Source organism: Convolutriloba macropyga, chromosome 14, assembly GCF_964194025.1.
Source record: "Convolutriloba macropyga chromosome 14, txConMacr16.3, whole genome shotgun sequence".
Taxonomy (NCBI): Eukaryota; Metazoa; Xenacoelomorpha; order Acoela; family Convolutidae; genus Convolutriloba; species Convolutriloba macropyga.
Genome location: NC_134481.1, coordinates 29179215 through 29206161, shown reverse-complemented (window position 1 = coordinate 29206161; position 26947 = coordinate 29179215). Strand labels below are relative to the sequence as shown.

Below are 26947 nucleotides of genomic sequence, written 5' to 3'. Positions count from 1 at the left end.
CATTCGTTCATGCAATTTCAACTGAAGTGCGTGTGTGACGTCATTTTTCGCTATTTGTGGAGCGAATTTTTTTTTGTTCATTCGCGTGATTAAATTTTTGGTCACACTTGACTTACCTTACTCTCAAAAATGACTTCCTCACTTTGAAATTGACTTATAATTACTTAATTGAAAGAGATAAGGTCAAATTGGTGTGTTTCACTCTAAATGAAGTTTATTTGAGAGCAGCTAATAGATGCAGCAAAAACTTATACGGATTTTAAATCAAAATATTACATATCAGCCTTCAATGAAAAGTCGAATTTTTGTGGTCTCTTTTTTACTGTTTTTTGAGACTACAGATCTACGAAGCTATTGCGGCTATTTTCTGCAGTCTGCCAGCTATGTTTGTGATTTGGCCGTTTAGACGATTTCTTGGCGGAGCTGGTATTATTTTCCAATTTTTTACTGTCTATTTTTTGCTTGAAAGCAGTCTTCATATTGCTTTCGGTGACCTTTTGATGTGATTGATATCATTTTGAGTTGGTTTTAATTGAAGTATATAGGCTAAATTTAGTCAATCTTTGTTTTTTGTTCTCTTTTTTGAGGTCTTTTTTGTCCAATTCTTCCGTTTTTCTGACTTTCGGAATTTTGTTTTTCTGGTTGTGCTCATTGAATAACCAGGGAATCTTTCTTAAGGTGTGTTGATTCAAAAATATTAATACGTTGCAATTTCTACAGGATGTTTCTAAAAAATTAAAATTAGCAGATTTTTATATTCAGTTTTTCAATTCCTTACATTCAGTTCTACTTTTCTTCTGTATTTCTCCTTTCTCGAGATGTACTGTTTAGTATGTTTTTTTCTTTTCATATGGTAGTCGTTGGGGAACATAAAAAACTTTATCAATTAATATGTCATAAACAATGATTTTGGGGTCGCAAATTCGGAAAAGGTTAGCACGTTTCCCTTACCTTTCTGTTTTGTTTCCTCCCTTTGTTGTTTCAAATTTATTTTTTAATGGAGTAAATGATTGTCTGATTATTGACGCCACATTTAAAGTGATTTTGATCAGGACAAAGCAGAAATTGGAGTGAAAAATTGATTAGTTTTTGGCCTGAAATTTTTCGCGCGTATTTTAATTAAATTGAGAAAAGTGTTTGAACACAAAATGTTTTGTCAATATTGGTTTTTTTGTTTACTGTTGTCCTGCTGTTTTTTTCGTCAAAGAAATTTTTTTCTGTTTACCTCAATTTGTCGCCATTTTAACATTTTACATGAAATTCTTTTGCTTTCTCTAGCAAAGTTATCTGAATGAACAATTTGAGTATCGAAAAAGAATTCAAAAACAAAGGTGATCAACCCATAAAGACCAGTTTAAGCTTCGCCGTTTGACTTTGTTCTATTCAGTCTTAGTCACGAACTCTGATCTCTATTGGTATTGATACTAATCCCTGTATCCTATTTTTAAGAGACAGGGTATGCGTAGTTAAACATTTTTTTTTGTAAAACAGAGTTCAAAAAGTTTTCATCTTCTTTTTTGTTCTTTCAATCCCAAACGGAATTATCGGAGTCAATGGTGACTATTTTCCTGCAGTCTGCTGGAATTGTTTTAGGCTTTTTTAATATCATTTTTGTACTAATTTTCTATCTGACCCTTTGATTCATCTGACTCGTTTACAGGTGACTTTTTCGTGCTTGAATTTTTGACTTTCGCGTGTTAAAATGCGTTCGTTCATAATTTAAGGCGGCTTAACGAATATGTGAGTTTAATGCAAAAATTCAAATGAAAAGTGCTCTGAAATTGACCTCTTTTCTATTATTAATAGCCGCATAGCGATAGCTGGGGCTATTATTGGCCTTCTCTTGGTTTTTTTTTATTTCGTCGTCGCGATTTTTGTTACGACCATATGACGTCACAACCACTTCAAATCCGCTTTTTGTTCATTCGTTCATGCAATTTCAACAGAAGTGGGTGCGTGACGTCATTTTTTGCTCTTAGTGGAGCGAGTTTTTTTGTTCATTCGCGTGATTACGATTTAAATGACTTCTTCACTTTGAAATTGACTTTTAATTACTTTAATTGAAAGAGATAAGGTCAAATGGGTGTGTTTCACTCTAAATGAAGGTTATTTGAGAGCAGCTAATAGAGGCAGCATAAAGTTATCTAGATTTTTAATCGAAATATAACATATTAGCCTTCAATGAAAAGACAAATTTTTTGTCTGTCTTTTTTACTTTTTTTGAGACTGCAAAGTTATTGTGGCTATTTTCTGGCAATCTGCCAGCTATGTTTAGACATCTTTCAGTCGGCTCTGATTGCGCTTCTGTTGTTTTTTTACTACGTCAAAAAAACTTTGTGTCGGTTTACCTAATCTTTTCGACGTTTCAGCATCTTGCATTAAATCTTTGACTTCCATTGGCTAGTTTTATTGTGTTCAAAGTGCTTCTAAACAGCAGTTTCATTTGATTAAGTATTTGGTCACCCCTGATTTACCTCACTCAGAATTGTGACTTCTCGCTTTGAAATTGACTTTTCTTTACTGTAATTCAAAGATAAAGGTCAAGTGAGTGTGTGAGAAGCAGCAATAAGTTAAATATATCTGTAATCAAAATATAACATTTAAACAAAACATGTTTCTGTTTTGGTCTGTTTCTTTTACTATCTCTTTCAGACCGCAGATCTGCGAAGTTGCTGCGGCTATTTTCTGACAATCTACTAGCTATGTTTGCTCCTTTTTCTATTTCTATCGTCTTATTAATAGCCGCCGTCAGCCTCTCAAACGGCTATTTTAATTCGCTTTACCTTTCGATCACGTTTTTTGTTTTACATCAGTATCAATTTTCACATTTGATTTCTGACTTACTTCACTCACTGTTTCAACTGAATGGATTTTAAATTTTTTCATGCATTGGATTACGCAATATAGTGAATATGGCCAAAGTCAAAAGAGCAAAGTCAAGAGACGGGATAAAACGATAAAGCCTGGTCATTAAGTCATTGAGAATTAGTTTACGAAAGTTCTTTAGTGTGTTTGCTGGCTGATATAGGTATTAAGGCTATTAGCTTTCAGTTTAGAAGCTGAATTAAATATAGTTTTAGAATCTAACTGAAACTGCAAGCCAAATTAGAACTACAATCCGGATATGCATCAAGCACGTGAGCAGCCGCTATTTTCTGGCAATCTGCAGATTATGTTCAGAAAATTGTCAAGAAATTTGCATTTTTCATAGTTTTATCTGCATATTTTTAGTGCTCTTGGGCTGCAAATAGTTAAATTTATAAATGCTTTCTCCTGGTTAGGTTTTGGTGTAGCCATACAATCGAGTTAGTTTCTTTTTGATTGAGTTTTTAATAGTCGCCTCAGCTTCTCGGCCGGCTATTATAGCGCTCCATTTTTTTTACTTCGTCAAAAAATTTTTTTGCTTTATCTTAGTTCGCAGCTTGTTCAACATATTGCGTGAAATCGTTTTCTAGGTTAGTTTCACCCTTCTCTCATTCTGCTCTAAGTGCTTTTAGACAGCAGTTGCTCAGCAAAGCAATTCAAGAGTCAGTATTAAAAAACGAAATCAGAAATAGAAACGGTTTTAACTCATAAAGCCCGATTTCAGATTCCCGTTACTCGAACTTTGTTCTTTGTTAGAATCTATAATGCTTATTGCCTCTGTGATACTAGCCTGTGTGTCGTGTCACTACGAAAGAGGAGTATGATGAGCTCCAAAATTACATCAAAATAGTTCGCTTTTTTTTGTACGAAAATCATTTTTGCACTAGTTTTTTTCTCTTCCTTCAATCGCAATCTTGGTTATGGGAATCAACGGCGGCTATTTGCCGGCAATCAGCCGGGTGTGTTGAAGTATCTTTTCTGATTCTTATATGCATGGGTTCTGCTTCTTCTAAAGCACGCACTTTTTCAAGATTTTTTGTTTCTGATCCCCCTCATTTTATTTTGGTAGTTAATTGTGTTTGATTACTCTCAAACAAGTCTGACCCTTTGAAATTTTTGTCATCAAAAACGGTGGAAAGTAAAGCCCGGAGAGCATTAAGTAGCTGAGAAGATCCCTTAAAGGGTAACGTTTTACTAATCTCTAAGTATGCGTTTCGCCATAACTGTTTTCAGGAGAGAATTTCATGGTGTGAAGAGCTGTTCTTAATCTTAAGTTTAACCCCTCTCCGTTAGTCACCCTCCCTCACCTCACCAACACTCGCCTGTTCACTCTCTTCCATCTGGCGATTTGAACCCCCCTCTCGTCCCTCTTCGCTTGAACTGTCAATTTCTCTTCTTTTCTGTTTCAATCCCGATATGCATCAAGCGCGTGAACGGCGGCTATTTTCCGGCAATCTGCCGGCTATGTTGCTATGTTTACTTAGTCTCGATAATATCAGGTATCAACGGTCGTTAATAAAGCATAAGCGAAATATGATGGCCCCTCAGTTTATAATTAAATGTTTCTTTGCCTTCAACTCTTTGTCGAGTTTTTGGAATTTGCTTTTGTTGTCCTAACATTTAGTCTCATTAAGGGCGGGTCACATCTGCTGCTAATGAGGCATGGGTGTACGTAATTAGTGTTTCAAGTTTTTAGCTGGTCGCTTTTTCGCATTTATAACTTTGAAACTATTTGGGTTTTTGTCATTTTTTTGCTCTCCAAAGGAGTTTGAAGCGTTTATTTTAATGCTTGTTTTATTTAAAATATTTAAATATATATGCAAAATATTTTGAAAATTGTTTTTTCTAGTACATTTTTGAATCCATGTCTTTATTGACTTTTTGGCGCTTTACTTTTCCATTTTTTGCTTGACCTAAATTGATACTAAATGCGTGTTTTCTAAAACGAAATAGATTGCGACCCGGTGAGCAGCAGAGCCTGATAACCGAGTGGTAAATGCTTCAGTCTGGGACACCGGAGGTTGACTGTTCGAATCCCTCTATAGTTGGAATTTTTTGCTTAAAGAAAATTTTTTTGCTGCAGGATTGCCACTGAATTAAATTGCCCCGCCTATCGTTCAAGAGCAATTTGTCTGACGTTAGTTGGTTTATGTTGATCTTATCAATTAAGTCCATTAATGAAATTTCTTATCTGCTGCTGCTGAGGCGTAAATTTAATTAATCGCTTGAATTCATGTCAGTAGGTCTCATATCTTTGACACTTTATTTAAAAAAATAGTTGTGGATTTTAGAGTGCTGCTTATTTTTGATGATTTTCTTGTGGCTTTGTGGTTCTTGTGGCTTAATCTGAATAGTAACAGTTCTTATTGCTTTCTAGTGCACATTAAATATTTTGAATTTTTGAATCTCCGCTTTTCTGGTGGTGTTTCTTCAAAATTATTTTCTACGCTGTTGATAATGATTTTATATATATAGTTTTCTATAGCCGCTGTCAGCCTCTCAAACGGCTATTATTTAGTTGATCTCCGTTTTTTTATTCGCTTTACGTTTTGATCGCGTTTTAACGATTTTCACGTTTGACTTCTTACTTCACTCACTGTTTCAACTGAAAGGATTTTAAATTCTTTCACGCATTGAATCATGCAATGTAGTGAATACAATCAAGGTCAAAAGAGCAAAATGAAAAGAAACGGGATAAACCGATATAACCCGGTCGTTAAGTCAGTGCATTAGGTTATCAAAGTTCATGAGAGCGAATGCTAACTGATTTTAGTATGAAGCTTAATACCCTTCAGTTTTGAATTTGATTCAAGTATAGGTTTCGAATATAACTAAAACTGCACATTGAATTAGGACAATTTTTTAAAGTTAGGAAAAAGTTTTGGGATCTTCTCAGTTTGTGCCCTCCACTACGTTATGTGCCCCCAGTTACAAAGCACGTGCCATTACATAGTAAATCGTTATTATTAGCTGCCCTCATCTTCTCAGCTGGCTATTATAGTGCTCCTACTTCGTCAAACTTTTTTTCTCTTTAACCGCTTTGCCGCTTTTTTGACATTTTGCGTGAGATCTTTTTGACTTCCCTAGGCTAGTTTCACTCTTCTGTCATTCTGCTCAAAGTCCTTTTAAACAGCAGCGGCTCAGTAAAGCAATTCAAAATGAAGAGAGTCAGTATAAAAAAGTCAATGTCAGAAATAGAAACGGGATAAAGCCCATTTTTAGATGCCCGGTACGTGAACTTTGTTCTCATGAGTTTTAGTTACTATCTATAATCCTTATTGGTATTGATACTAGACCCTGTAGCCTCTCACTGAGAGACAAGAGTATGTTCAATTAAGAAATGACATCAAGATAATTCGCACTTTAAAATGTTTTTATGCAAAAATCAATTTTTGTTGATATTTTCTTTTCTTTCAATCCCAATTGAGTTATGGGAATCAACGGCGGCTATTTTCCGGCAATCTGCTGGGTATGTTGTAAAAATATGGCATGTGCGTCTGGGGGTGCAAATAATATTCGCCCACTGAGCTGGGGGCACAAACGGAAAAGATCCAATTTTTGTCAATTTCAATCTCTTCTTTTTTTTGTTTCAATCGCGATGTGCGTCTAGCCCGTCAACGGCGGCTATTTTCCGACAATCCGCCGGCTATGTTTTTCTTTGAGGCCACTAACTTTCAGGAAAATTTGATTTCAACCGATTTTGGTATTTGAGCTTTTTCGTCACTCATTTTGGCAAGAAAATTAAACATTTTAAATTTGAGTCAGTTTTATGTTTATTTTCGCGGATTTGGTTTTTTGAAGTTTTTTTCTCACTAATTTTGTCAAGGTTTTTATGGTGCACTCATTCTAAGGACACTAGTTCTAGAAAATTAAACATCTTAAATTTAACTTACGTTTTTTTGTTTACTTTTGCGCATTTAATGCCATAGGCTCCGATGACTAACAAAGTGTGTCATGTTACTGGAAATGTGATGATCTTTAAGGTCATTAGCTCATTCAGTCATTTCAAACAGATCTTTAATTGATTTTTTTCTTTACCTTTAGTTTTGGCTAAGAAACACTGCTCTTAAGAAGTGAACCTATCCTTGAAATGGATGAAATATGTTCAGCAAGATTTATTCGGAGAGCTTGATATCTAGAGCGATAAGTACTTTGGCTTCTCGACAAGCGGTCAAACTCTGCAGGCGCTTGCGGCTCTTAGTAGTTCGCGTATGCCAAATTAGTGCTACTGTCCGGTGTAAAACAGAAAAGGCTGATATGCTTTTCACTCAAAGTAAAGATCAGGACGCGAAAAATTAGGTTTTTTTGTCGTATTGTCAAAGCTTACCTGACCGAGCCGTTCTGACTCGGGATGAGTTTTCAAGGAGCTGCACTATTTTTTCCCTCTGTTGAACGTGCGGACTGTCTTCAGGGGCAAGCCCCTCAGCGAGTCCCAATTTTACCTTATAATGAAAAAATCATATGTTGGCAAAATTTTCGTATGTTTCAAAAAATTTGTTTATTACTTGATTATAGTCCAAAAAATAGCACCAAGTATTATTTTTCGCCGGAGAAGCACAATTTTGGCATCAAAAACTACATTTTCGAAAGTTTGATTTTCGGACAGCAGCGTTTTTTGGTCAAATTTACAAAAAAAATTGTGTCAAAAATTCAAAACTTTAATTTAAGTTTTTAAAATTTGTTCTTAGTTTTTACAACCTGTGTTCATTATTAACTGCTCGGATGACCACCTGGACTTTACAGAACATCAATAGCCTAATTAGGTTGGCAGCAAACACTTTTTGAAAGGGCCCTTGTGCCCCCAACCGTCAAAGATTTCATCAAAAACCACTTGTGGAGTAATCCTATGCCAAAATTACGCTTCTGTGACCCCCACTATTTTTCGACGGCAGGCTAATTTTATCATGGAGGTCATAGATCAAAAATTCAAGAATCTGAAAGACTTGTCAAAAATCATGATTTTTCGAAAAAAGAATGACTTCTGGCTTCTTTGCGCGCAATAAGTTCTTTGCGCTTGATCAAAGTTCCTTCTGGAAAAAAGTAAAAAAAAATTCAAAAAAGTGCTCTCGGGACTGACTTTTTCTAAAGTCGCTATTTGACCCCCCCCCCCCCCCCCTCCAACCGGCTAAAAGTGCAACTTAGAGATTTCAGCCAAGATGTTACCATGTTAAAAGACTTTTTTCACCATTTTTGGACCACATGCAAAGTCTCACCAAATTCTCACGGCTCATTTCCGCGATCCGTAAAAGTTTTTACTCCCTGGCTCCTTAGTTATAGGAATACTGTCTGACAGGACCCTACCCCTCCATTTGGAGAATATTTTTTAATTTTTTCGTGTGAACGCGACCGCTAAATTTGGGTTCCAAATGCGCGCAATCGTTTTATACGATTTTTTTTAAAATGCGCGATTGTTTTAATTGATCTCAAAGAAATTAGTCCTCTTTTTCAATTTCTGGCTTGACCGAATTTTTTTGAACTCTCTTGCCCTCCCCAGCACCCACCACCACCACTCGTCCACCTGGAGAATTGAATCCCCGTTCAGTCCTCCGAACACAATCACGTCGCTCTAGACCCCCCCCCCCACTCTTGGCCCTCCCCCTTTGAGAGTAATTCACCCGATGTTAGTCATTTTTGTTTTTTTAACTGTATGAACTTAGCAATCGTTCGTTGATTTGATTCCGACATTTTATGATGCCGTTGTTTGAGTTAAAAATACAATGATTGCATGATTTGAAGTTTTTGATCTCTTTTTCTGCCTGTTTTTCTGGGAAAAATCTAATCGATTGAATATTGATGATACAAAAAATGTTAATGGAAGGCTAAAAATGTTTGGCATGGCTCCTCATGCTTGCTAACGGAAATCTATTGTAAACACCCAAAATTTTTCCTTTTTTAGGTGATTGTTGCATTTTTTCTAATCTTTGCTTGGATAAGCAATTATTGAATTTAATTTTTAAAAAATGTCACATCGCATCATGTGTTAACCAAGTTTTTCACAAAATATTCTTTATTTGCGAAGTAAGCAGACCTTCAAGATAGTATTCAGTTACTGATTAATCAGCTCATGTAGCAGGGACTTGATTGTATTCAATATTTGACAGAGGATACTTTTTAGTTTTCGAATTTTGTACATTGTTAATCATTTGACGGTTTGAAAACTATGACCTCAAATTATCTATTATTATTCATGTTACATATGCTTACATAAGCAACACGTAACACCATAACTCAACTTTAGAAGATTAATGTAACAATGGGTATAAGTGCAATTTCTGTATTGGGTATCATATGTATGTAGGTGGCAGAGAAGGAACGACACCGGTGAGTCCTGCACCCCATAGCATGCACAGTGGGGAGATGGGATTGTCAGGCGGAGGAGGAGGAGGAGGAAACAGCTATATGGTGGAATACAACAATGTCGCAGGAGCACAGAGATACTCGGGTACCATAAGCTGCGACCATTTTATTTTGAATCTTATTTTGAATCACGCATTGGTGAATGCGTTTTAAAATTTGCTATTTGGTTATCAGTGCAGTGAAGTGCAATTGATCTGACAAATTTAAAAAAATAGAATGATAATTAGTTAAGTCATCACACTATTTTTTGCCATATATAGTTATGTTGAGTTATCGATATTTAATATTGGCAGCTCAAAGTGATGAGGAAGAATAAGGGAAAAACCTCAACAATTACAGACAAATGAACTTCGATTTTGAAGTAAACACGTGTGAATTTTGTTTCAGGAGATAATGCAGATGGCTACATGCAGAATGAGTACAGACCTCAAGTAAGCACTATCCCATCAATATTTCATACTTAGTGGTAATTATTAATGAAGCAGTCAAGCAGTTTAATAAGGCATTAACTCTCAAACCTTCAAATCGGTAGAATCTTGTCCAAATTACTTTCTGAGGGCAGCAAGATCCATTCAACCCAACCCCATCAATGTCTCTATTATGACCTGTCATTAGTTCAACATAAGATTGCTGAAGGGGGAGGTGTAACAGTATAGACAAAATTATGAATAATGTTATTGTACACCTTCTTTCACCTTGTGTTCGTTCCAGGACGTGGTTGACTCTCCAATGGCGATTAGAGGTCTAGATCCGTTTCAGTTGCAGCAACAGAATATGCATCCAAACGTAGGTTTCCCTATCACTCACATATTCCTTAAAGTCGGGTTAATTCCAGGTGGACGGTTAAAGATTTGGCCCGTTATAGTGAGAATGAATGTTTGGGGTGGCGTTTTTCAGTTTGAGTGGTTTAGGTGGGTTGAAATAACTTCAAACATTTTGTCAAGAGTTGAATTGAAAAGCATGGAGTTTGTTATGATGTTTTGTATATGTAGATGCGGTTTGTATTACTGATGATAGTAGCCTAATTAGTGTATAACTCAATGAACCGCGTTCAAACCAAATTGTTCTCTTGTACGGTTGAGACACTTGCTCTTAGCTGCTGGAGACTTCAGACCTTTCTCCCCGCTACCAGAGACAAAACTCGAATTATTTAATTCAGCTAATTTGGGAAATTGTTGGGCGCTAGTGCACTACGAGGTTTATATTTAAGAAAGACTAGCTATTTGTAGTTGAATTGACATTCTCTCTTTTGAGTTATACATTAGGTTGCTACTCTTAGATAGTTTAGCATGGTTTGTGTGCAAGTGTGTGTGTGTGTGTGCTATGTTTAGTCAGTTCCCTCGCCAATTAACTCTGGAAGCTACCACCAGCAACAACCACCTGATTCAAACAACACCTCCCAAATTGCACCCACCACCCACCTTCACCCCCAACCCCACCTCTCCTCTAACACCCACAGTCGCCAGAACAGTAACCAACTTTCAACCTCCGGCTACCCCCAAGTCACCCCCCACTCACAGCATCCCCACGCCAGCTCACCCCTCGTGAACAACGTCCAAAGTGCTCAGCCCGGCAATGATTTCCACATATACTCGAGTGTGAGTGCTAGATTGTATAACTTGTGAACACAATGTAATACTTAAATTGAGTGGTGCATGTGACTGTCTATGTAGTAACAGGTGGCTATTTCTATCTTTTTCCCCTCTTTAAAGACCCTAATAATGAGTTTCTGTGATCTGAGGGTGAATGTAAATGCTAAACTGTGGGAAACAGGCCAGATGGCTATGAAATCAGCCTTAGAGATTGCATGTATTTAATCACCATGTGAATGCAGTACTGAAACGTAATCGAGAAAGCCTATGTAACAAAAGGCTAAAGAACTAGCCGGACAACATTTCAACAGTAAAGAAATTGGTTTAGTCACATTAACTGCGCTCAAACGAAGTTTGAGAGCAATTATAATAGTCCCGGTGGTTTCTTAATGCAGTTTTTGTACTAGCGACTTGTCGTATGATAGTTTGTTGTCTTATTAATAGCCGCCCTCATCTTCTCAGCCGGCTATTATAGCGTTCCTATTTTTTAATTGCTCTCAAACTAAGTTTGTAGCAATTATATTAGTCCTGTCGGTCTTTTTTTATGCGATTTTTCGCTTGACCGATTTTTCGTCTGACGCTTTTGACTTTTCGTCCTCAAAAACGGGATCAACAGGTAGCGCCCAGCGGGCATTAAGTGCTGTTAGAGCCTTTCAGCTCTGTTTCAGCTCAAACTGTTTTGGAGACTTATACTTATGGTGTGAAGGGCGGTTCTTAGAGGTTGAAGACACCCCCACTGTTGACCCCCCCTCCTATTGACCCAACCACACCCCCCCCCCACCGCGCTAATGCCCCCCACCCCAGTAATGCCCCCCAATCAACCCCCAGTGACCCCCCTCCCGTGGCTAGCTACTGACGAACAACCGCTTGCTAAAAGCTCAAATTTTTACTATTTTGCAATTTTTTTCAAGCTTTTAGAAAATTTTCTGCAATTTTTTTTTATTTTTATCAACCCTAGGTGTCAAAGAACCTCCTCTAGGTTCGATAATAGGTTACTGCATTGTTTCTATTTGTAATGGAATGGTTTCAACCTTTTAATATTACGAATTTTAGCAATTTTTTGACAAAAAGTGCAATTTTTTCAATTTTTTTTTCTACATTTTTATTCCTTATTCAGGTCTTTCAAGATCCAGGGGCCAGAAAACATCCTTAGGGGTTTGATAATAAGTAACTGACAAATTTTTAATGGCATTGGAATAGTTTTTCAACTTTTTAATGTTACAAATTTTAGCAATTTTTTAGCTTTTTTTCAAGATTTTTTGAAATTTTGTTATTTTTTAGAATTTATCGGCCTCCAGAGCCACGGAACCTCCTCTAGGTTTTGAAAATAGGTTACTGAAAAATTTCTAGATTAAATGGAATGTCTTGCAAAATTTGAACGTCACGGATTTTGGCATATTTGTGATATTTTTGCCATTTTTTTTTTCAATTTTTTGACATTTATAGTCATTATTCAGATTTTTTGGGCCTCAAGGGTCAGGAAACCTCCGTTAGGGTTTGACAATAAATTAATGGAATTTTTTTTTTGTTTGCCATGGATTAATTTTCACTTTTTTAATATCACAAGTTTTGGCAATTTTTTCAAAGCTTGCAAATTTCTCTGGCCTCAAGGTTTCTCTGGCCTCAAGAGACACGGAATTTCTAGGGTTTTGATAATATCTCTAGGGTTTGATAATATTTTATTGCATAGTTTGTAGATGTAATGGAATGTTCTTCAAGATTTTAATATCAGTAATTTATAATTTAATTTTTATTCTGTTATATTAATCCTGTTTGTCCTTTATGCAATTTTTCGCTTGGCCGGTTTTTTGTCTGACCCATTTGACTTTCGTCTTCAGAAACGGGATAAAGGCATAGTGCCCTGAGGTCACTAAACCGTGGCTAGCTGTTGACGAAGCCAACCGTGGCTAGCTGTTGAGAGCAATTCGCCCGACATTAGTCGGTTATGTTTTTTACTTCGTCGAACTTTTTTTCGCTTTACCCATTGTTCCGCTTTTTCGACATTTTGCGTGAAATCTTTTGACTTCTATCGGCTAGTTTCACTCTTCTGTCATTCTGCTCAAATCCTTTTAAACAGCAGCTGCTCAGCGAAGCAGTTCAAATTGAAGAGAGTCAGTATAAAAAATCAAAGTCAGAAATAGAAATGGGATAAACCCATAAAGCCCATTTTTAGATGTCCGGTACTTGAAGGTTGTTCTCATAATTTTTAGTTACTATCTATAATGCTTATTTGAATTGATACTAGACCCTGTAGCCTCTCACTGAGAGACAGGAGTATGTTCAATTACAAAATGACATCAAAATAAATCGCACTTAAAAATATTTTTTATACACATCAATTTTTGTTGATATTTTCTTTTCTTTCAATCCCAATAGACTTATGGGAATCAACGGCGGCTGTTTTCCGGCAATCTGCCGGGTATGTTTTGACCTTTTGTCGTCAAGAACGGAATAATCAGGTAGCGCTCAGAGGACTTAAGTCATGTGGTCTTTTTATGATATTTTTGTGCTGAACCATTGGACTTTTCGTCCTCAAAAACGGGATGAACAGGTAACGCCTGGAGGGCATTAAATTCTCTTAGAGCCTTACCAGTCTCCAAGAATACTATACACGAAAACTGTTGTGAGGAGACCATTTCATGATGTGAAGGGTGGTTCTTAATCTTAAAAGAGCACCCACTCTCAGTCAGCTCTCTTGACGTTTTGCTAGTCTCCTAAGTGTGATTCACGGGAACTGTTGAGGAGACATAAAATCATCGTGTGAAAAGCGGTTCTTGTGAGTTTGAGCCCCTAACTCACCAATCCGCCGCCCACCCTTCCTGAATTCATTCAACCAACTAATTTCACCTCTAATGTGGATACTACTCAATTGCTATCAGAGAAATCTTGTAGCTTTTATATGAGTCCTGTCGGTCTTTTTAATGCAGTTCTCTTCTTGACCGATTCATCGTCTGAGAGTTTTGAGTAACTATATTTCCAGCGTGGTTTCTTGATTTTTGCGTTATCTGCATTGCTCTTATTCAAAGTGTAAGCCGCTGAGTTCGTGATTGTTACATGACTTCATACCCAATGCCATTCTGTGCAATGCCAAAGTACCCAATGCAATTATACCTAATATGCCAGTATAACCAATGCCAATTTAGCCAATGCCAACCCATATTTAATAATAACAATAATCGCTTTGATGCTAAATTTGATAGGATGCTCATTTTGGGTTCGAGGGCGAATTGGAAAGGCCTAATGCTGCAAAAAAGAGCCAGGCAACACGTCAACCGTTAGCACGCTTCCACAGAAAAAATTAAAGGAGAACAAAAAAGATCGACAATTGAAATGCCGCTTATATTTCAAACTACCTTTTAGGTTAAATCGCCTTTTAGGTCAAATTTGTTGAAGGCCGATAACTCAAAATAAATGTCAACATCAAATTAAGTTCAATGCGCAGTTGGCTCAGTGGTTATTGTAACGAAAAGTACGGCGTTGGTTCAAGATCCGATGATTAACGTTTTTTTTTCAAAAAATTGAAAGTTATCTTAATGAACTGATCGGAAACAAAAAATTGGTAAGAAATCGGGAAAACCTGACAATACCAGCTATTTGAAATGGTAGTGCGCGGAGAGGGAAAGCGAGAAAAGCATAGCTCACAGAAAATCCGCTGTCAAATTGTCAGCTCTCTAGATCTTCTAGTTTTTGAGTAACGCTTCCTTTTACAAAGTCATTCTAACACCACAAAACGCACATATAAATATAAAAGTTTTGTAATCAAGTGAACTTAAATTTGACACAGCTTCGTCAGTTTTTCCGCAATGATTTAACGTTTTCATTTCGGCTCTTGTTCTTCTCTCTGCTTGAAGCTTCGATGATGTTGAACTTTTGACAGCATTGAGCGGTATTCTCCAGAAAAGTCCGAATTCAAGAAAGGTTGCCTTGAAAATGGACTGAACTCCCAAATACCAGCCTTCAACTGCGTTTGTAGTTCTTGTCAAGCCCTCAGTGCATCTTCGCTGTGGTTCCACAGTGCCAAAGGATATCGGGGTTCTCTACTGATCCGGCAAATTCTCTCACTTCGGATGTACGTCCTCTGAAAGAGTCCGTTTAGAAATCCTGGAGAATTATTTTCGGCGAAAATCCAGCAGTAAGTTTATGCAAGCCAGCAACAATTTTTCGATTCGATTTTTTTTGTTGCTAATTAAAGCAAAAATAAAGGTGGATAAAATCCTCTGAATGTGAACTGTGTGTAATTGGTAAAAGTGGAGGGGATTTATTTTGAAAGTTCCGTCACAGAGTCAAAGCGCATTGTTGGTTTTTAACGACTCATAGATTTTCTAGTGTTCCGAAATTGAATATCCTCTCGTTATCTGTTCCCGTGCCATAAAAGTGAAACCTTTAAACTTTGCGGGCACTTCGAAATTTCTGTGCGTAATAGTGGCTCTTTAGAAATTTTCAGATATTTTTCTGTGGAGTAGTCTCAGATTTACTGCCGATGTGGTTATTAAAGACAGCTGCGTTGCAACATCGGGCCCGATTGGTGAGACAATGCTGGCGATAACCATATTTTTGACTGGATTTTGTTCATTTTTGGCGCTCCCTTAATTTGACCAAGAATCTGCTTTGCTTGCGCTCGTCCGGGAACAGTTTCCTGATTATGTTCGTTTTTCGTTGATTATAATTGCTTTCCAGTGGTAATGGCCGTAACTTTACACTCATAGGAGCTCCATTTCGAGCATTTCAAATGCGTAGTAGTCTTTGTTTTTAACTTCTTTTGAAGCACTTGTCCATCAAGGATTAAAGTTAGTCGGCTCTGCTAGGACTTACGCCAATTATTTTTGCCCATGTTTAGCGTTTTGTTTTTGGTTCAATTTAACGAGCAGAACATCGCCTCGAAAATTTAATTTCTGTGACCTCGAAAATTTAATTTCTGTGATAATTTTGCCTCTACTTAACTTAAATGGGACTAATGAGTTCATTTTTACTTAATTGTAGACTGGTGCACATTGGTTTTTTAATTGGGTATTATGGCATTGGGTATTTTGGTATTGGGTATACTGCCGTGACACCGTTCAGAACAGTTTAGTATTGAACGGCAAAGCCGTTTATTCGTAAACTATAAGTAGCTAATTTCCACACCAATTTCTGCGTCATCACTTTTCGTGGTTGTTGTGGAAAATAGTTACACAAAATAAGAAATGGTCAAATAGTGAATAATGGTGAAATAGTGAAAAATGGTGAAATAGTGAAAAATGGTGAAATAGTGAAAAATGGTGAAATAGTGAAAAATGGTGAAATAGTGAAAAATGGTGAAATAGTGAAAAATGGTGAAATAGTGAAAAATGGTGAAATAGTGAAAAATGGTGAATTAGTGAAAAATGGTGAAATAGTCACTCGTTTCCACAAAAGGCATGTTGGTTTTTGAAAAATGCCTTTTCTTTTATGTGCCCCGTAAGGGTGTAAATTTGAAATGATGTGTCGATTTTTGTCAAACTCAACATATTGGTACAATCGAAAATAGATATTTTGATGTGACTAATGTTTTAGACCCTCGACCAGTATTACTCCATGCAGGTATAGTTGTAATTGGTGCTGCAGTTTTAAAGTTTGTTTAGATGAGAATGAATTGTTTTCAGTTGAAATCATCAGCACCTTCAAAGTGTTTGTGGCATGAACTTTCAGTTGGTGGTCACCGTTTTCATGTTGTGTGATCAAAAATATGAAAGTAATATTAAGAGCTCAATACGTTAAGTTTTACAATTTTTTTAAAATGAATTCACTTTAATTATCCATGAATTATTAACCTCATAATTTGAGTGATTTCACAATAGGAAGAATCAATATTAAATCAGGAAAATTGAAAGGCAGTAAGGAAAGCTTGAATAATTCACATAGTTTTGAGACAAAAGAGGTCTTTAGCAAAAAGTATAGGTAAATTCAGTGAAATGCTGCCAATGTATTCTCCCATGCTGGTGTCATGATTTGCTCTAATAATAACATCTGTTCAGTTGTTTTTGAGTTGTTTGTCCATTTTGGTTGATCATTCCTTGCACTGTTCAGCTAGTGCCCATTTTGAGTTCATGTCATTTGTTGCTTCAAACCATTAGCGTTTAAATAATTTCATAGGTAGATCTGGTGTCTTTGAGTTTTTTAAAAGCAAGCTGAAACTTTGCTTCGTATAATTTCTCGGCGATATCTAGGACGCTATTTGGATATTTGGTTTAGTTTTGCTCTTATTGGAGGTAATATATGAGCAAAAATAACGATTAAAAATATGGTTTCAAACTCTTTCGACATATTTTCTGTCAATCAATATAGATATCATTTATTTAGATTTGTCAGTAATCATGGTTTGAGGCAAGATCTGACATGTGTCGGTTGAGTTCGCAATAATAGCTGCGGCCGATTGAATTCTGCAACAACCATTATACTGTTTTTTAGCTCGATAAACAAGGCCGCCACGACACCTCAATGATGGGGGGATATAGACAACAGCAGCAGCAGCAGCAGCAGCAGCCTTACTACCACCACCAACAGTCTTCGGCTTCCTCATCCGCACAACAGCACCACCTCAACCCCCAACAGGGTGTCGATATTGACACACACTCGTGGGTTTAGTCTCATCACGCGATCACAAACCCATGTCATTGGATTGAACTCTTGTGACTTCATTTGATGGAACTGATTTTGTGATGTCATCGAATGGAAATGCACATGAAATTATTACGTCATGATTTGCCATTATTACGTCTAAACGGCATCGAGTATAGCCCTGTTAACTGATATGAACGTCGTTGCCTTCACTGCTCTCTTTTTGTGACTTTGGAACCGTTTATGAAAGATACGAACAAAAACCATTGGAAGCTACTTAAAATTATTTGCAATTGAAGATTTGAATATATCTGTTGTTATTTCTCCAACAACCAAATGAGATTGAGCTTAGTGGACCCTATTGAGTTCGCTATATTCATGAATTGAAATGAGCCGCTCGTGATGCTAAATTCAGAAAGTTGTGGTGTAATCTATCTTGTGTTGTTTCGTCCATTAACGACTTTTGAAGTAATTGCCCATTTTTTTTAACTACGTAGCTATCAAAAGATGATTTAATTGATTACTGACGCACTTTTGGCCTGTCTGATTGGCAGTGACTTGAACTAAACTATTGTACATTTATATTGCTTCATATGAATTAATTAGCTCTTGAATTTTGATTTTTTTTTATAGCAGCAGCAATGTTTCTTCAAAGTCATTTGTTAAATTTGCTTTAAAATGTAAAACATAATTTTAATAATCCTATGATTGTGTAGAATAGATTTCTTTTAAATTGTTGCCTAATTTGCGTTTTTTGGGAGGTCTGTTAGATGAACGATCTTTTTTCCGATTTAAAATTACTAATCGGCTAAGTGGACATTTTGGCATTGAATAAAAGGGCCTAGGTTAATTTGAAAATGTCGTTTAGAAAAAAGTTGCAAGCAATTGAAATAACCATCCTTGAGGGCTCGCGCCACTTCAACACAACTATTGTAACAACTTAAATGGGAACTTGTTTTCGAATTCACGTGACTGCAAGTTGACAACGTGAACTCTGTTGGTACGTCTGTGTTGGTATGATTGTGACCAATGAAATCGTATCTCATTTCCCGGCAGTTTCGAATAAAAACAAAATCCATCCACACATCATACAAAGGCAGGCCTTCCGATTCTCAATCAGTATACATTTCAATTTAATTTTGCCTACTTACGAGGTCCGTCCATGTTGTTGAAACTCTTTACGTATTCTCATGTCACCTATTCCCGAAGCTACTAATAGATGGAAAAATTGAAATATCCGAACAGCATCGAGACCTCGTTCATAGTGCCTTGAATCAACATATGATCTCTACTCTAATATCATTAATCAGTTTCATTTTGAATTATTAAATCACGTTTGAAGCTAACTAACATTGAGTAATGTACATTTTGTCTGTTTGTTAATTAGAATTATCAGCCAGCATTGACACTAGTATCCGTTGCCGTGCCCCACTCACCCGCTAAGCTGTCCTTCGTGATGATGTTTGCATTGCGAAGCTCTCTCTCTATAGTTTTGTAAATTGTAAGTTAACTACAATTATCTTTTCAGTTGAGTTAGCACTGAGCTTTGCAACAATTCAGCCCTCAAAAAAGGGGGTTGTTCTTTTCTTGGATAGAACTACCCGCAAATTACAGATCAAAATTCTTCATATCTCGCCCTTTCTCCAGTAGTTTTCTAGATCTATCTCTAAATCCGAGCAAAGATGATCTTACTCAGCTTGTCTACCACTCAAAATCATGGAATGGATGAGCCCATTGTTATCAAAGTCTGACAAAACGATAAATCCCTTCAAGTGAAAAACACGTTTTTAGACATTCCATTTTGACAATCGATACACAAATTTATTAGTGGCCGTTGTACTAACTGAAAACGGCGATCAACAGTAGATATCATGGAGCTTATGTGAAAACATTGTTTGAAACGAAAAAGAGCTTACTTGTAAGAAACAACTCATATAGTTAATTGACGTTTCTTCTAGACGAAGATAAAATTTGCTTGCGTCAACCTGTGAGTTTACGTGTACATCAGTTTATAGCTGCAAAGTTGAAAGCCAACTATAGCTATATCCGCCTGTACTTCGTGAGTATTTTGTCCAGCGTTAGACGATTTACGTTTTAGATCATCCAAACTCGTTTTGAGGGTTCGTTTTTATTGAAGGGTTTAACTGAATGCGCGAAATAAGTAACGAACTGATGGCAGTTCTGTACGAAGTGTCATGTAAAGTGCGATAAATTGGTTTTGATTCATTTAAACCTTAAGTAGTCTATAATAAACTCCGATAAATGCAGTGATACTGATAACCGAACGCCGAGATGTCTAAGAAGAGCAACTTTTCAGACGTTTGTTGGATTTGAATTTATAGCTGCGAAGCGCTAAGCTAAGCTGAGCGTAGCTATTTTGCGACGTTCTTTGTTAATAGCCGCCCTCATCTTCTCAGCCGGCTATTATTGCGCTCGTATTTTTTTTTTACTTCGTCGAACTTTTTTTCGCTTTACCATTTTGCCGCTTTTTCGACATTTTGCGTGAAATCTTTTTGACTTCTTTAGGCTAGTTTCTCTCTTCTCTCATTCTGCTAAAAGTGAATTCGAACATCAGTTGCTAAGCAAAGCAATTCAAAATGAACAGAGTCGGTATAAAAAATTGAAGTCAGAAATAGAAACGGGATAAACCCATAAAGCCCAATTTTAGATGCCCGCTATTTGAACGTCGTTCCTGTAAGTCTTAGTTACCACCTCTAATGCTTATTGGTGTTGATAGTAGCCCCTGTAGCCTCTCTCTAAGAAACAGAAGTACGTTCAACTACGAAATGCCATCAAAATAAATCGGACTTAAAAAATATTTTTGTACAAAAATCTTTTTTTTTCAATATATTCTATTCGTTCAATCCCAATTATGCTTATTGGAATCAACGGCGGCTATTTTCCGGCAATCTGCCGGGTATGTTTTTTCTACAACGCAAAGAATTAGATCTGTATTGGTGTGTTGTCTTTCTTTTAAAGATTCTTTTTATAATTTCTGAAGTCCAATTGAAGTGATGGTTTGGTCACGCCGAAACACGAATTGGAGATAAAAGGCGAGTGACTTTGTAGCGTGAAATTTTTTAAAACTTATTTTAAGGTATAGAGAAATGGTGTTTCAGTGCTTTAAAAAAGTTTTGACGCTATTTGACTTTGATTTTTAGGTCAAAAAAATTTAAAGGTACATTTCTTGAATAGTGTTCCCAGTCTATGCTAGGTCTAGTATTGTAATAGCCGAAAAGTGATAGTTGCGGCTATTATTGGTCTTCTCTTGGTTTTATTTCAATTCAAAGAATTGGGAAACTTTTAAGAATTGAAGACTCTGTGGTTTTCTGTTTTTTATGTGCGCGAACAAGAAAACGGAGTGCGTAAAGTTTGAATACGTTGTTTCGGCGATCAAATTCGAAGAGCGGGGAAAAGAGAGTGGTTCCTTTGTTCATGCCCTCATTTGAAACAGAGCGAGTGTAGGTGAAAAAAATTTTCGCTATGCGAGCTATTTTTTTGTTTAAGTGAAGCTTTTTTCCGTGCAAGCTGTTTTGTTTTCTGGAACTTCTACCTTTAAAGATGTTATTTCAAACTAACACTATAATTTTCAAGTTCTTTTGATAGCATTTCAAATGCTTGTGGCGATTGAAAGGGAGGCTTAAGCTAATTTGTTCTTTAGAGGCAAGCTTTTTTCTTTGGAATTTTAAAAAAAACAACAATTCAAAACTGTTAAAAATTAATTATTAGTTAGTTTTTGCTTTATTTCAAAATTAGAGAATTTTTGTGTTTATTTTGGTCACAATTTAAGCGCACAATTAAATTGTCTAGATTACTGAATTTTTGTTTACTTTTGGATTTGTATTTGCAAATCGAAAAAGTATTAGAATTTTTGTTTTTTTATTTGATTTAAATTAGTCGTTTCCTTTTTGATCCTAACTGCCATCGGAAACTAGTTATTCGACAAGCTGCTTTCTGACAAAGACAACTTTGAGTCCTTTCCGGAATTCTTCCGCATATGTTTTTTGGGTCTTTTCCGTTTGTGCCCCCGAGTACTTTATGCACCCCCAAGTACAGAGCACAAGCCATTATATAGTTTTTCATTACTTAAAAATAATACACGTGCTTTAGTCTCTACGTCGTAGAAATGCCCGACCTACTTTGTTCTCTCAATAGTAAATGAAAAAAAAGGCTGTTTCCGTAATTTGAATTTTACAAATGACAACAAAACAAGACAAAGCAGAAAGGAATATCAAATCGAAAAAAAACATGCAGGCGCAATCCGACCTTTTTCCCACAGATCCAAACAACTTCACAGTTTGAGGATTTGTTCCGTTTGTGCCCCAAGCACACTATGTACTCCCCAATTTGAGATTGCGAAATAGGTGTGAAAGTTGGAGTGCAAAATGTTTCGCGTTAGTCTCTACGTAGAAATGCATGACCTACTTTGTTCTCTCAATAGTTAATGTAAAATAAGCTGTTTTCGTAATTTTAATTTCACAAATGACAACAAAACAAGACAAACCAGAAAGAAATATCAAATTGAAAAAAAAACGTGCAGACGAAATCCGACAGTTTGACCCACAGTTTCAAACAACTTCACAATTTGAGGATTTGTTCCGTTTGTGCCCCAAGCACGTTATATACTCCCCAATTATAGAGCACGTGCCATTACAAAGTACATCATTGTAAAAAACATGGAACGTGGGTCTGGGGGTTGCAAATAATATGCGACCAAAAATTTTGGGGGGGGGGAACGGAAAAGATCCGTTCTTTTGATGGGTAACTTTGTTCGAATGTATTTAAAACAGGAATTAAAATATGTTAAAATATAGCGATTAGGTCACATTGCTGAAGAGCAGAAATAAGGGAGTAGTTTTCTGGTCATGCTATATTTTGAAAGAGATTGCGAAGTAGGTATGAAAGTAGGAGTGCAAAAAGTTTCGGGTTGCGAGTAAAATTTTTTTGATCACTTGTTGAATCTTCAAAGCAGGTTTTTTGTTTATTGTCATTCTTTTTCTGGTGAAGGTTTTGGTCTTAGTTTAAAGAATATCTTTTAAAACCCAAAGCAAATAATATAATTTCAGAATCATATTTGAGCTCTTTTCAACACTTAATATCCCTGTTCACAACGCGAGAAAAGAGGTGACCGTTCTGTAAAGCAGGAGTTCTTTACTTCTATGATGATCATGCGACTGTGTGTCAGGGACAAGAAAACGCAATTACAAGACATGAACGAATTCGAGATAAAATATTGTCTGCTTGCTCAGCTGCGTACCTCTCAACAGTAGTAGGAAAAAAGAACCTCATACAGGAAAGTCAATCACGGCACTGAGACATCTTTGTCCCGGCTTGTAAAGCGGGGAAACCTGCTGCATTTGATGTACCTGTTACTTCGTCACTGCAATCCAACTCTCTCACTATTGCGGCCACAAAGGCCGAATACGCACTTTATGTGGCAGATGAACGAAAAAATTGCCTCCACCACGATAGCCTCTCAAAATGGGAATCACAATGGTTCCTCTTGTAATCGAAGTTCTTGACGGAATATTGACAACTTTCCAAAAAAACTTAAGCGATTGGCTGTTTTAAGCGTTCATTGTTCTTTTTAGGCGCAGGGGTTCTCTGTAGTTTTCAGTAAACTCACAGTTCTTATCAATCACTGCTAATTGGGGGGATCAGCAACAATGTTATTAGCACGAGCTACATACTTGTCCAAACAGAAAAGAAAATTGCTTGATCTACTGTAAACTAATGAGTTGGGATATTAAAAAGTTTCACATAAACATTTTCTCATACAATGAGCGGTGAGTAAAAACAACAGAAGACTAAAAAAAGAACATAACAGACGGAAATCAGAAACAGAAGATAGAGATACTCATCGTGAACTAATAATTTGGATTGAAGTCAATCGTATGTAAGGTCAAAATATAACATAAAGGGGATGTCTCAGAAGTCCTTAAACAGTTGTAAAAAAAATCTGAGTGCTTCCTGCCCAATTGTTTGTTGTTCCTTTTCTTCTGAGTGACCAAAATTTTGATAACCAATCTGATCTTTGCAAAAAACTTTATATATAACTTTGTTATTCGTCTTCAAATTTTGATGACATGTCGTGGTTTCTTTGGTTTGAATTAGTTGCTCTAGCTGATTTTGCTGCCTTTTGAGGTATTTAATTTTATTTTTGAGTTGTTTAACTTAAAAAATAATGAAGTAGTTTTAAGCAAAATTTGACCGATTTTCGCATGCGTTCTTTATCTTTTTTCTTATTTTTTGCTTCTCCCTGTGGGTCTTCTTGCTCATTCATTGATTTTGTGCAATTCTATAGTTGTCATTCTTAAAAGTTGCCACTGCAAACTACGAATGACTGTCTTTTATCCGAAAAACACTACACAGGTTTCCAATTCTGTTCAGGTTTTTTCGATTATTTTATTTTTTATTTTTGTTTGTTTCTGGGAGGCGTTGGGTTGATGAATGATCTAGCAGAAGAAAAAAATTGGTTTTTGTGTAATTGGTGGTTGGGAAGTAGCGTTTTAGCATTTTCTGGATTTTTTGTTCTAGAATTTAAAAAATTTTTTTTGACCTTGTCCTTCAATTCTTTTTGTTTTCCTCGACTTGGTCTATTAACTATTTCTGTTGGTTAATCTCTCAAGTAGTGATGGTTTGATGAATGAAGAAAAACCTCATCAAAAGACCACACAGTTTGTTGCCAATAACTGTTTTTGTGTCCAACATGTACAAAATTTTTCTGAAATTTTTCTGAAAATTTTCTTTTGAAGATCTTATTTATCAGACACTTTTTCATTGTTTTTTCCCTGTTATTGTTTTTTTTTAAAATGATTAGTTTGGTTAAATAGAAAGTTTGTTATGTCCTGTCAATTAGGATGGTCGACATATTTCGATTGGTTTCCGGAATTCTTCCGGCTATGGTTTTTTTAAGTTATTTTCTTAAATTTTCTTGATCTTTGGATTCGAATTGGAGTAATGATTTTGGTCATGCTGAAATAGGAAGTGGAGCAAAAGAGCTAGGGGTTTTGCTGCGTAAAATTTTGTCCGATCTAATTTTAAAGTAAGGAGAGAAAATGGTGTCTTAACAAAAATTCGCTTTTTTCGCTTGCGGTTTTTTGTTCCTATGCGGCATTTTGACTGTGATTTTTACAATTTCTTCAATTTTTTGGACGGGATTGTTTTCCAAACGGTTTTCAGTCTATTCAGGGCATATTGTAGGTCCATTGAATTGAAGGTCAGGACTTCTCATCCTATGTTCTTTTTTTCCACCGTCAGAATTTGTGTAACGAACATTGCGTGCGTGACGTTCTTTTTCATTCCTTGTGGAGAGAGTTTTCGTCTAATCGCGTGATTAAATATTCCATCACACATGATTACCTCACTCTCATAAATAACTTCCTCTATTTGAAATTGACTTTTCTTTACTTTAAATCAAAGAGATAAGATCAAGTGAGGGCGTGCCACTCAAATTGAAGGGTATATTAGGGCAGGAAGGGTATTTTCTTAATCAAAATATAACATCTAAGCATTTGAACAATAGTGTCTTTTCGGTCTGTTTCATTTAATATCAGTTTGTGACTGCAGGTTTACAAAAATATTGAGTCTGGCAAACTGCCTTCTATTTCTCTTGGTCAAAGTAAATTTTTCAAATTGTTGGTCAGGACTTGTCCTGCAATTTTTTTTCGTCATCTGACGGTCGCTTTTCGTTTTGTATTTGTTATAAAACATTCTTCCGCTTGACTTTTTAAGTTGTTTTCTTACGCTGAGTTTCTGGTTTTGGTGTTTTCTATATTGGGGGTTGCAAATAGTGTCACCGGTTAGTTCAGGTGTGACTTTAGGGTTGAGAACCTCTCCACTGTCAAAAGTTGTTGTATCTGTGATACTCCGTTTGGTAGGGTAGCAATTATATTGTTAATACTGCCTAATTTAGACAAGCTGGATTTGCGGCACGAATCCGTATTTAGATGTGACACTTGAGATCTCAGTTTAAGAAAGTAGTGATGGAAAGCTGATGCAAATTCACACTGAGAATTTGCTTTGGAAAACTGCCACGTTTCCGCTTCGAACTACCTTGGACTCAAAACTAAAACTTAGAAGAACAACTGAATTTAGTTAAGACTATGAAGAGAATGGATTGTTAAGTAAGAGAACGAACAAATTTACATACTTTCCAGAAGGAGATAAAATATCATCAAGTGAATAACTTACAGTCACGAATATTTCATACCGCAGCGAATGATGTGAAATAATTTGGTACATAATTTCCTAATTTCCTAATATACCACAGTATACCCAAAAAGCTCCCTAGGATACAACATTCTTTTATCTGCTTCTATATTTATTTTTACGTCTTGTAAGTCTATTGCCCAGCTATTCCGGTGTTGCCAATGTTATTGCAACTTTCAAGATGATTCGAAAACCGCCAAAATTGCAACAAAAACTTGACTCTTTTGTCCAACAACGTGAAACTTAGACGTGCTCTTTTAACAAATTAACAAATGATTAGACTAGAGATATGTTTTAAAACATAATTTTGGCGACCATTCGCCTTGATAATAAGGACATAAAACCTTCTGAATTAAATTTAATTTTTTTGAAACAAAGAGGGGGCATGAGCACACCCCAAGACTAATATCCAAGACTACGACACAGTTTCTTATTGCAGACGAGCCAACCAAAGACGAAGAGTTTTTTTTCAAGGGTTTTCAGACGTCACCCGACCAAGAAGGCCTGACATTTTTTTGGTTACAGACGTCACCAAGAGATGATCGCCCGAGGTTCCAGACGTCACCTTAGAAGTCCTTTCCCCGGTTAGAGGTATCCAAAAAAAACGTGATTTTTTTTGCGACAAAAAATCTCAAACACACAAAAATTGTCCCCCAACGAGCTTTTGGTAGATGGTTTATGAAAGAAATAGCCGTGAGCAACTACAAGTCAGCAATTAACGAAAAAAAAACACAAATTGCCCGAAAAAAACGATATAGCGTTTTTTGCATCGGAAAAACTCAAAAACAATTTTCTCAATTTGTCGCAAAAAATCTACATGAAAGTAAAATTTTTATTTGAATGGAACACTTCAGTTGGACCTAAAATCAACTTTATTTTGGTTGAACACCTTATGTAAAATTTTTGCTCAAAAATGAGAAAGTCGCAAAAGTGCTTTTTTGAGCGTCAAAAATTAAAAAAACGTTTTTCTAACGTCTTAATGAAACCTTTTTATTAAATCCAAAAAACCCATTGATTAGCCCCCTGGGTTCGTTGGAAAAGAAGCTTCAAAATCAATTTATCCATTTTGCATTTTTGTAGAGAAGCAACTCAATTTTGACAAAATTTGCTTCCTTGACTACAAAAAATCAAAAAACGTTTTTCTAACGTTTTAGGGAAAACCTTTTAATAAATCCAAAAAACCCATTGATTAGCCCCCCTGGGTTTGTTGGAAAATAAGCTTCAAAATCAGTTTATCGATTTCGCAATTTTGTAAAGAAGCAACTCAATTTTGACAAAAATTGCTTCTTTGAATCTAAAAATTTAAAAAACGTTTTCCTAACGTTTTGAAGAAAACATTTAATAGT

The 26947-nt window shown here is 36.2% G+C and overlaps 2 protein-coding genes across 5 annotated transcripts in view; both read left to right on the top strand.

Moving 5' to 3' along the window:
* The window catches only part of LOC142353233 (uncharacterized), a 137995-nt gene extending 119089 nt beyond the window's left edge, over positions 1-18906 (top strand). The window contains exons 20-25 of one of the 4 annotated variants that reach the window (XM_075405462.1): positions 9164-9307; positions 9610-9653; positions 9934-10008; positions 10554-10820; positions 16347-16373; positions 17241-18906. In XM_075405462.1, coding sequence (XP_075261577.1) covers positions 9164-9307; positions 9610-9653; positions 9934-10008; positions 10554-10820; positions 16347-16373; positions 17241-17417 — 734 coding nt within the window. In that variant the 3' untranslated portion in view covers positions 17418-18906. The remainder of the gene's footprint in view (positions 1-9163; positions 9308-9609; positions 9654-9933; positions 10009-10553; positions 10821-16346; positions 16374-17240) is intronic. The other 3 variants (XM_075405464.1, XM_075405463.1, XM_075405465.1) reach the window with 3 other exon arrangements.
* LOC142353214 (uncharacterized) overlaps positions 1-26947 on the top strand; it is a 712302-nt gene that overhangs the window by 282194 nt on the left and 403161 nt on the right. The gene's annotated exons all lie outside the window — the stretch shown is intronic.